Source organism: Elaeis guineensis, chromosome 4, assembly GCF_000442705.2.
Source record: "Elaeis guineensis isolate ETL-2024a chromosome 4, EG11, whole genome shotgun sequence".
Classification (NCBI taxonomy): Eukaryota; Viridiplantae; Streptophyta; class Magnoliopsida; order Arecales; family Arecaceae; genus Elaeis; species Elaeis guineensis.
In genome coordinates, this window is record NC_025996.2 from 52,312,007 (window position 1) to 52,328,345 (window position 16,339).

General features: G+C 38.5%; 2 protein-coding genes across 2 annotated transcripts in view; one reads left to right on the forward strand and one right to left on the reverse strand.

Moving 5' to 3' along the window:
• LOC105042806 (epoxide hydrolase 2) overlaps positions 1–6,365 on the forward strand; it is a 159,810-nt gene extending 153,445 nt beyond the window's left edge. The window contains exon 6 of the mRNA XM_073256536.1: positions 5,496–6,365. The gene's annotated coding sequence lies outside the window, so the exon portion shown is untranslated. The remainder of the gene's footprint in view (positions 1–5,495) is intronic.
• An 8,684-nt stretch (positions 6,366–15,049) lies between these two features.
• Positions 15,050–16,339, reverse strand: LOC105042838 (uncharacterized). The gene has a single exon (XM_010920177.2). It carries the CDS (start codon positions 16,337–16,339, stop codon positions 15,050–15,052), a length of 1,290 nt encoding a protein of 429 aa, XP_010918479.2.

Here is a 16,339-nt window from a genome sequence, read left to right on the forward strand (position 1 = left end):
ATAACTTAATGCATCTGCTTCGAGCTCAAATGGTCGCTGCAGATTTGGCAAGGCTAAAACAGGCACCTCGCTGATCTTCCTCTTCAAAAGCTGGAAGGCATCCTCACATTTCTTCATCCACTCGAACTTGCTGTTCATCTTCGTCAAAATATGAAAAGGAGAAGCCAACACCAAAAAATTTTGAATGAACTTTCATAGATATTGGCATGCTCTTGCAAAGCTTCTTACTTTGGTGATGGTCTAAGGAGTGGGCTACTCCCGAATTGCTCTCACCTTGTTAGGGTCAATGCGGAGCTCATCATCTCCCACCACGAAGCCGAGGTATACCAGAGAAGATCGCCCAAACTCGTACTTCTTATGGTTCAACCAAAGTTGGTGCTGCTTCAACACCTCCAAGACCTTCTCGACGTGCCCCATGTGCTCCTCCCAGGAAGTTGAGAAGATCAAAATATCATCAAGATACACAAGGACAAAGTCATCGAGAAAAGGTCGTAGCACATCATTCATCAGCTGCATCAATGTGGCTGGGGCATTACATAACCCAAACGGCATTACAAGCCATTCATAAAGCCCTTGCTGTGTTTTGAAAGTGGTCTTCCAAGTATCCTCCTCTCAGATCCGCACTTGGTGATAACCCGACTTCAAATCGAGCTTAGTAAAAATCATGGCATGTTGCAACTAGTCAAGAAGATCATCGATGTAGGGAAGCGGGTAGCAATTTTTAATAGTAATTTTGTTGATTGTGCAATAATCGATGCACATCCGCCATACCCCATCTTTCTTCGGTACCAGCACTATTGATGAATCGCAAGGGGAGCTACTCAGTTTGATGACACCATTCTCAAGTAGCTTGGTCACCTGCCGCCTGATCTCCTCATTCTCAATCACAGAGTTTCAGTACATACCAATGTTAGGTAGTAGCGCATCTAAAATGAGTTGGATCTCATGCTCCACTGCTCGCCTTGGTGGTAGTTTCTGAGCTTCTTCAAAAAGCTCAGGGTATTTGTCAAGGAGATGGGACATCCTATCCTCTTCTCTATAAATTGTATTTAACACAAGGATACTTTCGGTAATCTGAGCTACTAGATGGATCAACAGTAGGACGAACTTCTCACAAGCATTCACCAACCATTTCATCTGGCCAGCTATCCCAGATCTACTGGTTGGTCTGTTCATCCCCAGCTGATGATGAACTTCTGCCCATCCTTGGTGAGCTCATACTCCTGTGCTCATCGAACGATATCGATATTGATGATAGTGACGATATTGATGATGACCTTGATATGGAGCTGCTTGAAAATGAGCATCCCATTCATATAGAAATGGACTACCCAATATCATCTTGCAGATTTTCAAGGGTACCACCTCGCACACCACTTCGTCGATATACCAACTAGTGATAGCAAGGCGAAGCTTGCATTGTTGATCAACCATCTGGTCGACATCATTTGTGATCCACCCCAACGAATAGGGGCACAGATGTGCTGTCGTCTCCAAGCCCAACCTCCGTACAAGACTTATCGAGATCAAATTCTTCTAGCTGCCTGTGCCAATGATGGCGCCGATGACCTCATTCTTGACCTGGATGTTGAGAGTGAAAAGCTCTTTGACAGCATCCTCTTTGGTCGATAGACTCGAGCTTGTATCCTTCAGCCTGACCATCAGAGATAGACTCGAATATGCTTTTGTGACCAGTTCGAGCCATTCACCTTTACTTGCCAACACAGCCACCGCCATGTACTTGGCCTTACCCTTCTCTCTTAGCCTCTTTAGTAGTAGTTTCGGATTAAGCTTCCAGCACTTGTCCCTCATGTGACCTATATTTTTACAATGATCGCAATATAGGTTACTTTTATCTGAAGCCAAGGAAGAGTTACATTTGTTGCTTTTCTTGCTGCACTTTTGGTGCGACTTGGAGGGTCCCTTGGCGTATCCTCCTGCATCTCTCTGTCCTATAGGCTTATTCTTCAACGCGATGGCCATGGTTGTTGTACTGGAACTAGAGATGTCCATCACCTTATATAGAGAAAGCTCTATCTAAATTTGTTGTAGCCCTGCAACATACTTTGTGAAGACATCTTCATTATCAAGGGAAATACCCAACGCCACTACTAGGCACCGAAACTCAATGGTATAATCCTGTACCGACTAGTTCTGTTCTTGCCTCAAGTTGTGCCAGCATATCCACTGATTCTGAGAGTACCCCATAGGATAAAACTCGCAGCATAGAAGATGCTTGAATGCATTCCACCCAATCTCTGCATCACCATTAGAATGGAGATATGCATTCCACCATGCTAAGGCATGGTTGGTTAGTTTGAATCAGGCAAAAGCCACCCAATCTTCACTATCATACCCATATAGGGTAAAATAAGTCTCCAACTAGTCGATCCAGGCATTTAGCTTTTCGACATTCACTGCACCATCGAAGGAAGGGATGTCAATCTTCGCCTCAACTCTAAATGGCAATGGCTTCTTGTCTGCTCTTATAGGATCGATGTCAAAGTCTTTCCTCGACATACTTGCATGGTTCCGTGAATGCCCTTTTGTGGGGGTCACCTGCACATCCTCATCTTCCATGGCTACAGCTAGCCCCCTTTGGTAGAGGAGGCAGCCGTTGCTGGTTCTCCTCTATATTTTCCACTCGAGCCATCATGGCTGTCATCAGATCTTCCATCCTCTTGATCTATTCGGCCAACTCTTTCATCGAACTGATCTCCTCCTGAGTACTCATCTTCAACTATAGTGGTCAGCGGTGTCTTATCAAGATGGAAGGGGATTCATTGGTTGCTTGGTATGTGGACCTCGTGTTTGCCATACATGACTTAGAACCGGTGCTCTGATACTAAAAACCTGATCCATATGGAACCAAGCTCAAGGAAAATAAACAATGGAAGAGAAAACACATGAAAACTCATCTACCCTTCATTTTGTTCTTCTTCTTGATAGTTCTGGTATTTAAAACCAAAGACTCCTCCCTAACCGAGAGTCCTGGTCTGTATAGATAAAGCTTATCCCCTATTGGGATTACTTTGAATAAACAGAGTTGTAATAGAGATGTACATCCGACTCATACATCAGAATAGATAAAACAGAACATAACAAAATATGTTTCAGATGCGGTTCTCTTGACACACACGAAGGAATAAATCTACATGCGACAAGAATACTGACGGTCGAGATAATGGAGGAAGCTTATGAGCCAATGATCCGCACGTCAGCTTGCATGCAAACACTTCAGCTCCAGATACTTCAGCTCAGGCTTGGGTCGACAACCTACACAAACAATTCTGCTCTGAACTGAGGTAACCGATAGTACTTGATCTGAGGTAACTGAATAAGCTAAGTCTCCCAACTAAGATGAATATTTTGGCTGAGGTGAAGCCTAGACTTGGCTCCTTTCAGGTTCTCAGTTTCCTTGCTTGACTCTTCTTGGGTCATGCCCGGCTGGTAAAATGAACATCTCCTAGCTCTCTATCGAGTAGGATCGTCCCCGATCACGTGGCATCGGACTGGCGAGCAGGGGCCACGAGGTCGGGCCGGCGAGGCAGGGACCATGGGGTCAGGCTGGCGGGCTGGGGGGTCAGGGCGGCGGGGCTGGGGGTGGTGGGGCTGGGGGCAGCAGGGCAGGGGCTGTAGGGTCGGGCCAATAGGCTTGGGGAGGCAAGAGGCAGTCGGGGGCACGAGGAGGCGAGAGGCAATCGGAGGCTCGAGGAGGCAGGAGGGGCCGGGGGCTTGCGATCGGTGAGGGCCTTCGGGGTCTTAAGGAGGTGGTCGGGGGCTCGGGGAGGCAGCGGGGTGCTCGTGGCCGAGGGCTTGGGGATGCTGGAGGCGGTGGAGGGCTTGGGAAGGTAGGAGGCACCCTGGGGCTCGAGGAGGCGAGAGGCGGCCAGAGGCTTGCAGCTAGGGGCTCGGGAAGGAGGGAGGCGGCCGAGGGCTTGTGGTCGGGGGCTCAGGGAGGTGGGAGGTGATCGGGAGCTCGAAGAGGCTAGAGACGGCCTGAAATTTGCGGTCGGGAGCTCGGAGTGGTGGGAGGCGGGTCGGGGGCTCGGGGAGGCGGTTGGGAGCTCGAAGAGATAGGAGGCGGCCGGGGGCTCCGGGGGGTGGCCGGATGCTCGCGGTCGAGGGCTCTGGGAGAAGGGGGGCAGTCGGGTGCTCGCAGTCAAGGGCTTGGGGAGGCAAAGGTGGAGGAAAGAGGGGGTGGGGGAAAACGAGGAGAGGCGGGAGGGCACATAGGGGAAAATGTGGGCACGCCAAGGAAGAAATTTTTTTTTTTTTGGTAAACTATTAGTGACGGTATTTTTCGTTGCTAATACTATCGCTAATACTATTAACGACAATACTATTATCGACAGTGTTTCCGTCTCTAATGACGTCGCTAATAATTTTTAATTTTTTTAATTTATATTTAAATTTTTTAAAATCTCTTTTAATCATAGTAATATATAAACTGCTGCTAGACAATATATGGCAGTGGTTGTGCAACTGCTACGATAGACCTATAGCAGCAGTTATTAAGCAACCGCTGCTATAGAGGCAGAATATAAATTTTTATTTATTTTTCTTTGAATATGATATAATTTTAAAATTTAAAATCTATCTTCATCGTTCATTATCTAAATAATTATCATTAGAGTATCATCACAAAAAATCATCTCGATCTGATAGCCCTAGCTATGTCGATCAATAAATTTAATTTCGACGGTCATGAAAGACTGCATGATGATCTGATAAATAGAGACCATCGATGGGTTCAAAAATTTACAATGATGATCTCGATGATATTTATATCATACTATCAAAATTTTACTTCAATCGAACATCATTATCATAGTCAATTTAGTATGGGATAATTTCGATCGTTAAATAAAAAATGAGTGATCAAAAATCCAAACAACATCTGATTAAGATAATTTTTTAGATAAATGATCTTTATTATTATTTAAATCATTTATATGAGGATGATCGTAAAATTTAAATTATGCATTACTATTCTAGTCCATCTGATGAAGCCATGGTACGTGATTTTCTTTAGCTAAATTATCTAAAGAATATGAATAGCTATATTGTTGATACTTTAGTTAAATTATTGATAACAAATAACTACGGCAAGTGCAGTATGCTACCTAAGTTTTTCCAAATTAGTAGAAGCATGAATACTAATGAGTGCGATAACTAAGCTGGGCAATTGAGGGGCAGGGACAGCATAGGCCTACTTGTGTTGTCTTGTACGTAAATTTTTGTGAAACATGGTGCTAAAGCTGTTGGAATTCAAGCATTTGAGCAAAGGTCTAGAGCAAGTAGATATATTGGGATTCAAGATAATATGGCCAGAGCGACTTGCTGTGATCACTCAACATTGGGCATATAACTGTTAATTAAGACATCAATATCTGACCAATCTACAAGCAAAATGACATTGTGCATCTATTCTCATGACACTTTAGACGATTATTCTTGAAGTCTTCTCAAACAGACATTGATTTTGATTGCAGTCGCCTCTTTGGAGACCCCCATTCTCTGGCTTTTTTATTAACGGAAAGAAGGAATTAAGAAAGAAGTACTGATGATGGGCATTGATCTTTCAAACAATTCTCTTCCACAAGAAATTTCTGCGGAGCTAACAAATATTTCAGGGTTGCTGCTGCTTAACTTATCAAGGAATCATTTGACTGGAGGCATTCCAGAGACGATTGGTCGCCTGAAAGGGATAGAATCAAGTTGATCAATCAGCTTCAGATGTTGATTCCCCCAAGCATCTTGTTTTTAACATTTTTAAATTTCCTGAACTTAGCAAATAAGTAATTGTGGGGATGGAGATGAATACCATCAGGTGCGCAGCTCCAACCGCTCGATAATCCATCAATCTAGACTGGCAATGATGGGTAATGCAGACCTCCATTAAACAAGAAATGTCCAAGCGACTAAACATCTGATACCGAAATGTCAACTGATGGTATTGAATATGATCTAGGTGAAAATGAGGACAGAGATGAAGTGATATGGTTCTTTCTTAGTGTTGGACTAGGATATGTTGTTCGATTTTGGACCTTTTTTGGCATTTTATTCCTCCAGAAATTCCAGAGGTTTACCTACTTCCATTTCGTTCATGAAATACAAGATTGGTTCTTCAAAAGCTGAAATAGGTTCTGTTGAGCAAAGTAACTACACTAGGCTTGTTTTATATGAATTACTATGTTGATATTCCAAGAGAAATCCTATGCTTTCTTCGTTATTTTGCATGCCATTTGCTTTGTTATATTTTATTCATGTTATATGTAATCTTAGAGTGCTCAGGGTTGTCACAATGCAAACAGTTAATAAATTTTAAGCTCCTGTTGAGCTTGATATTTCCCTTTACTTAAGATGTTTAGCTTGATAAGTGACTTGATAAAGACTTGACTCAGCAAGGGAACGAACTGAGCTTGAGCTTAACAACTAAGCTTGATTGTTAGACAATTTCATTGAGATGGCCCCAGTAATACAAGTGTCCTCAGCCCATTAGTGGACTCAGATTGAAGAAGCATAGAAGCACGTTTGGTCCAAAAAATGCATGATGAACCAGACAATCAACTATGTGGTTAACTTCATGCTAAGTTTAGATTAATGCAAACTCAGCTCCTGCGATGCAAACATGTTTCTATCTGACCTACAATAAACCAAAGTGGCAGCCAGTTCCAAATAGCATTTACTTTGTTTGTGAGCAAAGTATCTTAAAAGATGCAACCTTGAAGCATTCAGTAATACTAAGGTAACACCTAAATCTAACACCAAAAGTAAAATATCTAGCTGGCACTCATCTGGCATAGTTACTCAAGGATCTGAGTCAGAACCTTCTCAGATAAACACCTAAAACACAATGGTAAGATGAACCAATGTGTGTGGCCCATCTTTTAACTCATCCTAGGCTGAAATAGAATTGGATATGAATAATACTAGCATATCCATATCCATATTTATTTTATTTAATGAATATAGATATGGATACAGATATTAGCTGTATCCTAATATTTTTATTCATATTTATTTTAAACAGATATGGATACAAATCGAATATCAAAAATATGAATATAAATATAGAAATAAGGTGGTTAATTAAATTTTATGTTCATAGAATTAAAGTTATTACTTAATATATGATAAATCAAGTTAATAATATGTCAATATGATTATTTATTTTTCTTAAAAGTTCACTAATGTTATATAATGTTGGTGCATTTTATTATTAAAATAAAATAATTTCTTAATAAAATTTGAGATAGTGGGGAATATGAATGGTTGGGAGCTTCTTATTTGAGACCCCATTACTCATGTGGATGGAGAGCTTCATACTTTTACTCCATTATTCATGTACTTACAAGGTCATTATTCCTATTATCCATTGTAACAAATGTTTACTCTCCCAATACACCCTCTAATGTGTTAAAGGCTTAGTTACTTTTATATTTTATGACATAAAATTTTTCATATACTCTCTCTCTCTCTCTCTCTCTCTCTCTCTCTCTAACCCATTATTTTGGCTAATAGACCACAATAATTTGTGAAGACTCCATGGGCCTATTAAAAAACCTTTCACTATTAGCCTCTTACACAACATATAAGATACCATACAAGTCATCCTTATTCTACTTATAAATAAGACTTAAGAATTTTCTAGCCAAAGAAAAGTGTTCATTTGATAGAGATTTAGGATCAATTTCTTGTGCAGAATTGGTCTTAAGCCATACAACGATCCAATTAGGCACGTCAAAAAGATTTGCTGCACTAATTTGTGGGCTTTGTCAATCGCAAAGGACTTGAATTTCATTTAAGAGAGTGAGATTTTTGTACCTTGGCCTGATTAGCATCATCATCCTTGAAGGAAATTCTTATTCTCCACCGTATGTTTGCTCCAATTATTGTATTTTTCTCCAACAATTTTAAGGAGATTCAAAATGGAGCACATAGTTGAAAAAACCATTGAAGGTAACGTTCAAGGTTTCAATAACCCTTTCATTTTAAAGGAGCCCACTTCTAAAGATAGAAAAATATGCTATTCGACCTCAGCCTTCTCAAAATTGCCTATGTTCTAAATGAAAAGCATCCAAAGAAGGTTTGACATCATCCGCATGATCAATAAACAACTCATTACACATCAAGCAAAAGTTAAAAATATAAATGATGAATACAACTATCAATTCTATCTCTTGAATTGTCTTGTAGATTATTTCTATAATTTTTATGACAGTACATATTCTTTTGCAAAGAAAATCTGAAAAATCTTGCAAAACAAGTATTGGAGAGCTCGATCCGAGGGTATCAAATTAGGAAAATCTTGTTGTTTGTGGCATGATCGATAAATTAATGGAAATAATTTCAAAAAAATAATGTGCCACAAATAAAGGAAGAAGTCTCTTAAAGCACTAATTACTCTCATCCATGTATAGGAAGAGGCAAGGGGCAAGATGCACTCATGGCATAATATAACAATGAACAATCCATCATAACTAAAGTAACTAAAGTAAATTTAATTTCTATAAAAAAAAATTGCCCAATGAAAGTTTGTCCAGAAATGCCCCAATTGAAGCCTAAGAAAAATATGAAAACTCATGATAGACCTTCCACGTATGATTAGGGCAAAAACCAAGAACAAAATAAGCAAAATTTCAATGCATATTTTGTCTATGGCAAGAGTGGGCATATTGCTTAGATTTGCAAATTTTAGAAACATGGATTTGTACCTTAACTAACGTAATCGAAGAGCCACTTGTAGTGTGATAATAGGCACAAACATGGTGCAACATATTGATGGATGATGAGCATATTCCAATGCTAACCAGCATATTTGTTACAATAAAAATTGGTTTAAGGTTTATACTCCTTTTGAGGGTTTAAAACTATTATGCTTGGTGACTCATATACTATCCAAGTGCTTGAAAGCAGAGAGATCAAGTTGAAATTCACCTCTGGAAGAGTGTTAATTTTGAAAGTTCTATTGTACACTCCATCATCAGAAAGAATTTGATGCCAAGTTTTGTTCTCAACAAAGCTGGATTCAAGTAAACTATGGAGTCTAATAAATATGTTATTACAAAAAAGGATATTTTTATGGCAAGGGTTATGCTAGTGATGGAATGTTCAAATTGAATATCAGAATAGTAAATCATTTATAGGTTTTGTTTATATGTTTTCTTCTATTAATTTTTGACATGCTCATTTGTGTCGTATAGATAGTAAATATTTGAGAATCATAAATAGTTTAGGATTTATCCTAATGGTGATAAAAAATCTTGATTGTTAGAATTGATTCATATTGATATTTGTGAACTTAAAGATATTTTAACTCATGGAGGAAATAGATATTTTATCATTTTTATAGATGATTTTTCTAAATACACTCATATATATTTGCTTAAAAATAAAAATAATGCACTTGAAAAATTCAAAAAATTTCTCCATGAATAAAAAACCAATTCAGTAGAAAGATTAATAGATTTAGAAGTAATAGAGCCGTAAGTATGAATCTTTTGGATTCAACTCATTTGTTCAATCATTATAAATAATTCATGAAACTACTCCTCACACTCATTTGTCTCCACTAGTATGGCTGAGAGAAAATATAGAACCTTTATTGAGTTAACAAATGCAATGCTTATTGAATCAGGTGCTCCCTTAAATCTTTGGATGAAGTGGTTTTAATTACTTGTTATGTTTTGAATAGGGTGCCACATAAATAGACTAAAATTATATCATATAAGCCAAACTTGGGATACATTAAAGTTTGGGATTTTTTAGTTTATATAAGACCAACAAATCCTAAAATACCTAAGTTGGGTATAAGAGTTGCTACTTGCGCTAGCTTTTTTGGTTATGCAATAAATAGTACAGTATATAAATTTTTTGGATGTTTAAAATAATTGATAATCAAATCAGATGATGCTATTTTTCTTGAAAATATTTTTTTTAAATCTTAAAATAGTGGGACCAAGCAGTTACACAAAATATTTTATCTGTACCTAGCTCTTTACACCATTTTTACAAAAAAAAGTAAATTTTGAGTTTGAACCAAAAAAGAGTAAAAGAGCTGGAATGCAAAAAGTTTTTGGCCTAGACTTCTATATCCATATCACAGAGAAAAGTTTTTTCCCCTTGCAGGTAGCTTTGTTATCACCTAATACCATCTTTTTGGAATGAGGCTGTAAATAATGAAATGAAATCATTAATTTCTAATAAAATATGGAAATTAGTTGATTTACCACTGGACATTATAAAATCATAGGATGCAAATAGATCTTTAAAAAAAAATTAAACTGAATGGGATTATTAATAAATATAAAGCTAGGCTTATTGCCAAATGTTTTAAACAAAAAGAAGATCTAGACTTTTTTGATACATTCTCTCTAGTTAGTGAGTGACATCCATAGGTTGCTAACTGCAGTAGTTATGATTCATGATTTGAAAATTCACCAAGGGATATCAAAATAGTTTTTTAAAAGAAGGACTAGATGAAGAAATCTATATGGACCAACATGATGGCTTTATATAGCTCGACCAAGAAAGCAAAGTGTGTAAATTGACTAAATCTCTCCATGGCTTAAGACAAGCCCCTAAGTAGTAGCATGGAAAATTTGATCCCTGCATGATTAAAAATGGTGATATATTAAATAATTAGGATAAGTGCATCTATCATAAATCTTGATAGAACTCACATATTTTTGTTTGCCTCTATAAGGATGATTTATTGATTTTTGGCTCTAATTTACATGTTATTGAAAAAACCAAAATATGCTCAATAGCCATCTTGATATGAAAGATCTTGGTGATGTAAATTTTATTTTGGACAAAAAAAATTGCAAAAATATGTGATGGTATTTCTCTTAATCTGTCGCATTACATTGAGAAAATTTTGAAAAAATATAACTACATCAGTTGCAAGCATGTAGCTGCTCTTTTTAATTCATGTATTCATTTATTTATTGTTAAAAATAAAAATTGATGTTATAAATCAAAAGAAATACACTAGTTTGATTGATAGCTTGCATCATGTAACCAATTGTATTAGACCTATATCTCGTATGCAGTTGGAGTACTTAGCAGGTTTATTAGGTAAGCCAGATAGAGAATATTGTCATGCCATTGAAAAGGACTGAAATATTTAATTAATATCAAAAATTATGGCTTGTTTTATAAATAGTATCTTGCAGTACTTGAAGGTTTGAATGATGCTGATTGAATTACGTTGTGAAGTGATGCTCTGTTACCAATATTATATTTTTATTTTAAATGATGGTGCTATCTGTTGAAAGCTAAAAAAACAAACTATTATTACTAATTCAACCATGAAGCTGGGATTCTCACTTTATCTTCAATATGTGATAAAGCAAATTGATTAAGAGATTTAGGGTGCGTTTGGTTACACTTTTTTATTTTTAATTTTTGATTTTTAAAAATATTTTTATTTTTTTTATTTTTGCTATTGAGCAAAAAAAAAAGTAAAAAGTATATTTGGTAACTATGTTGCTATAAAGCAAAAAACAATTTTGGAATGGGGATGAAAAGCTCGATGAGGGAGAAGGATTCAGAAGGGAGGGAAAAGGGGTGGGGAGGTGAAGAGCTCACAAGGGAGAAGGATTTGAGCTCTTTACTTTTTGGTTTGCATTTTAGATGTGCGGAAGCAAAAAAAGCAGAAAAGCAAGTTTTGGAAAGCAAAAAATTTTTGCTTTGCATATGAAGCAATTATTTTGATTTTTTTTTATTTTTGCTTTTCATGATGTTACCAAATATTATTTTTTAATTTTTACTTTTTAAAAATTAAAAAATAAAAAAATATATTTTTTTAATGGCTAACCAAATGCACCCTTACTATTTGAAATCCCACTTTGGAAGAAACCTTTCCATCTATTTTAATTCCCTGTGATATCATTACTGCAACTAGTCGAGTGCAAAATCATTATTATAACAGTAAATCTAGACCCATAAGAAGAAAATATCGTACTATAAGATCATATTTGATTAATGGTATCATTAACATGGTTATGTTAAATCTTGTAATAATCTTGTAGATCCATTAGCCAAGGTCTTGGCAAGAAAAAGGTTCTGGAGCACATCAAACAGGATGGGATTAAATCCTATAGAATGATGAGCCATATACGAGGACACTTAACCCAGGACTAGAGATACTGTAACTGGGTTCAATGGGAAAAATGAATCATATGATGGCCATAAGAAATGCACTGTTGATTTTATATGAAATAATTTTTTTGTTTAATTTTTGAATCCATTCCTATGACATGTGAGTGCATGTATCTTGTAATTAATTTGGAGGTTGAGTTTTTTAAAACTCTTAGTGAAAATATATAGTTCTTGTAAGTGGGGTTTTAAGAAGCACCCATGATAGATTTCACCTATATGAGCATTGGAGTGGAGCCGCTCTCCATGAGAATTGGACATATTTTTAAAGACGCTCCTGAAAAACTAGGATAAGCATAAGGCTATAATGTACTGGTTAGTAAACTTATGTAAACATTTGGATTGTTATGTGTGGATAGTGATATTTATTTTTCTAAGTAGTTATAGTTTAAATCTGAGACTACTACTAACTTTGGGGTCAAGATTGCTGTTCCTTTAAGGTTCAATGCAGAGCATACTTTTATAGGCATAATGATCCCTCATTGGCTGATAAGCTTTCCTCTTTCATTTTAATATTAAAAAAGTAGGAGAATGTTGGTGTATTTTATTATTAAAATAAAAATATTTTTTTAATAAAGTTTGATACAGTGGGGAATATGAATGGTTGGGAATATTTTATTTGAGATGATTACTCATATGCATGGGAGTTTCATATTTTAGTTAGCTCCATTATTCATGTCCTACTAAGGTCATTATTTCTATTATCTTTTGTAACGGTGTATTTAAATTATTCCTATTATCTTTTATAATGGAGTATTTACTCTTTTGCTGCTCTCTCCTTATGTGTCAAAGGTATAATTACTTTTATATTTTGTAATATAAAAATTTATCATCCTCTCTCTTTAGTCTATTACTTTGGCCAATAATGGGTCATATTAATTTGAAAGATGACGCAGCTTAGGCCATACTTAGGAGAAGAAAAATGTACGAAACAAAGAGAACAACAAAAATAAAAAAAAAAATATCTTCTGAAGTTTTAATTTAATAACAAGTAAAATAAATTAATTACAATATTGACCAAAAGGATCGTATTTATAGATAAAGAAATTTTAACGACCTTAACTTAACGTCTAAGCAATCTGAAATAAAATAAGAAAAAGATCAAGACTTCCAATTCATCCAGGATCCTTCGAGCTCTCATGACTTGTCAAACAATAGAATATGACCTAAAACTGGGCGAAATAGTCACACTTATAGAACATGAAAAGAACTTTCTAAGTTGGGATCTTATAAGCGATTCTGATTTCGGATAAAAGAGTTATATCTGTTTTAGCATGACAAGATCAAAATTGACAGAGTCAACATAATCAATCTAATTTTTTGCCTTTCGGATCCACTCCATCAAATCAAAATTTTTACAAACTAAAGCGTCTATACCAAAAGGCCCCATGAGCCTATAAAAAGCCTCTATTAGCATCTAACACAATGCATAACATATTATATAAGCCATCCTTATTCCACTTGCACATAAGATTTAAGAATTCTACGGTCAAAAAGATGTTCATTCGGTGGAGCTTTAGGCTCAACCTTTTACATAGATTGGGACTTGAGCCAACGACGATCCAATTGGATCGTTGTATCCTAGAGGATAAATTAAAGAAGTTGATTGCATCTGGGCTTTGCCAACCACAAATAGGTTGAATCTCCTTGAAGAGAGTAAGATATCCATATCTCAGATAGGTATCTTCATCGTCCAAGAAAATTTTTATTGTCTATTATATATTTGCTCCCATTATTATACTTTACATCAATAAAAATTAAATAAAATAAAAATAGAGTTAAATATTCAAATATGAATCAGATAGTTGCTATTCATATCCATACATGTATATCTATTTTTTTGTTAAATATGTATAAAGATATGAGTATTCGTAGGATGAGGTTCTGATACGAAAATAAATCCGAAAAAATATTATGCGATCCATTTTCACCCTTCATTATATTTGGCTTGCCAGCTATGTTTGTGCCAGCTGGGCGAACGTGCACCGGCGGGATCCAAACTCATCAAAACGGAGGAAAACAGGGGAGAAAATAATCCTGTGTGTGTGTTTCCCCGCTGATCGCGTGGACCCCACCCTTCCCTTCGGCCGTTCCCGAAATGCCCCTACTCCCCAGCCTCAAACACGAGCAGCGCGCGCCGGGTTCTCCACCGCGGCGGCAGTGGAGGCGTTGGCATGGGGCTCGTCCTTGGGCGGAAGAGCCAGTTGCGGAAGTCTCATGAGACATGGATTCAAGTGCCGCCCTGGAACTTCCACCGGAGCCGCCGCATCTGGAACCCACTCCTTCTCCTCGTGCATGACATCGCCGGCGGCGGCGAATTCCATCATGGTGGGATCAGCGAAGATGTGCTCGCTGGGCTCTCTCTTGTGTTGACCAACCCAAACGTTGGTACGTTGCTAAAATTGGTTTGCATGGAAGAGTCACGTACGCAAGAGCCCAGTCCATGAGAGCTGATGTTTCACTAGACGAAAAAACTGCGCATTGCTTTGTTCGACTGGGATAGACACAGACACCATTGACACCAGACAACAATACCTATAGAGATAAAATACCATTACAATATCGAGGTTTGGTTCGGTATATGAACTGAATCAATACGTATCAATTCCAAACCAAGCGGAACCCGTGGTACTTGTTGCATGTCGTACCTAACTGGTATCGTTATGGTTCTCAGTGCCGATTTTGCTGGTAACACGTTCTTCCATAGAACACTTGCTGAAAAAGATACCTACGTGCATACCGCGTGAGTAGTAACGGATAACCGGAGCAAAAGATCTTCCTTTACTTGCAAGTATGCTCCTCCATTGAACAGTGATCACTATGATAATGGAATGAACTGAAGCGATCCATTAGAGAAAGAAAAATTTTTGCTAATTAATATTTACATCACATTAACCGAAGAGTTGCAGAACAAACAATATTCAGACATTATCCTTCCAATGATGCTCCCTTCCTCAACCTTAATTCTCGTGCTCTCCCGGTTCCAAAGATGCAGCGCAAAGCTCCGTCTACGAATAAAATCGTGCCTTTCCACAATCCACTTCCAATGGCTCCCATTCCTCGGAGCCTGAAACAGCCCCCATATCCTTTGCCAATCCACCGGATAGAATGCCTCCGGCGGCAATACTCTGAATTCAAAACCAGGCCTCCCTGCGACCCTTGAGACCACCCTTGAAACGAGGTAAGGTCCATTGTGACCCCACCTGCTCCCATTGAAGGTCCTCGCAAACTCCTCCATGAATTTATAAAGAAGTGGATGCTTCTCATCAAATACCATTACAGCATTGTTCAACCGGCTCCAGTTGCCGGTCTTGGCGTAGACGGACTGCGCTCCAATGGCGTTTTTTAGACCATCAAAGCTTCTCAGAACTATAACGTCAGTGTCAATGTAGACTCCCCCATACTTGTACAAAATTGCAAGCCGGAGCAAGTTGGATAGATTCTGGCCGAGTGGGACTGTTCCGGGATCGACTTTCCCTTGCAAGAGCCGATCGAACCATGGCTCGGCAGGCGTGTTCTTGAAGAGGTAGGGGAAGTCCGGCGACATGGCCGCCAATCGAAAGCCCCGCTCGGAGAAAGGTCTTAATAATTTCTCGCCACTCGCCGAGTCCATGGCGTTGGAAACAATGAGCAAGCAGGCATCTTGATGGGATTTGAACAAGCTCTCGACTGCAAACAACTCTCTGGAGCGAAAAATTTCCGAGGAGGAGATCCACGTCATGAAGAAACGAGGCTTGCAAGGAGAATTTAGGGAATTGGAGCGATGCCCGTAAAAGAACTCGGCGACTCTCGCGGAGAACCGGCTCGACCGAGCGCTGGGGTGGAGGAAGCTGGGAAAAAGGTCGCTCCTTTTCGACCACTCGGGGTTCCTGGAAGGCAGAGAGAAGTTTGGTTGGATGTGGAGATGATGTCCATCGCTGGAACTCGGCGAAAGGAGAGAGCTTTGGGAGGATATGGGCGTGTGGGGTGCGGATTCTTCGATCAGGACGGACAAAGAAGGGATCTTTGGGTCGGGGTCGCGAAGAGGAAAGAGAGTGGGGACGATGGCGCGGCAGAGGAGGCCGAGACCGAGGCCGTTGCAGCCGAGGACGTAGATGAAGATGGGGAGGGAGACGAGGGAGGCTGGGAAAAGGAGAACAAGGCATGAAAGCGGCCGCGTTGGCCTCAGCAT

What these genes read in the sequence shown, in the direction of transcription:
- LOC105042838 (XM_010920177.2), bottom strand. Translation starts at nt 16,339, where the DNA reads ATGCTGAGGCCAACGCGGCCGCTTTCATGCCTTGTTCTCCTTTTCCCA.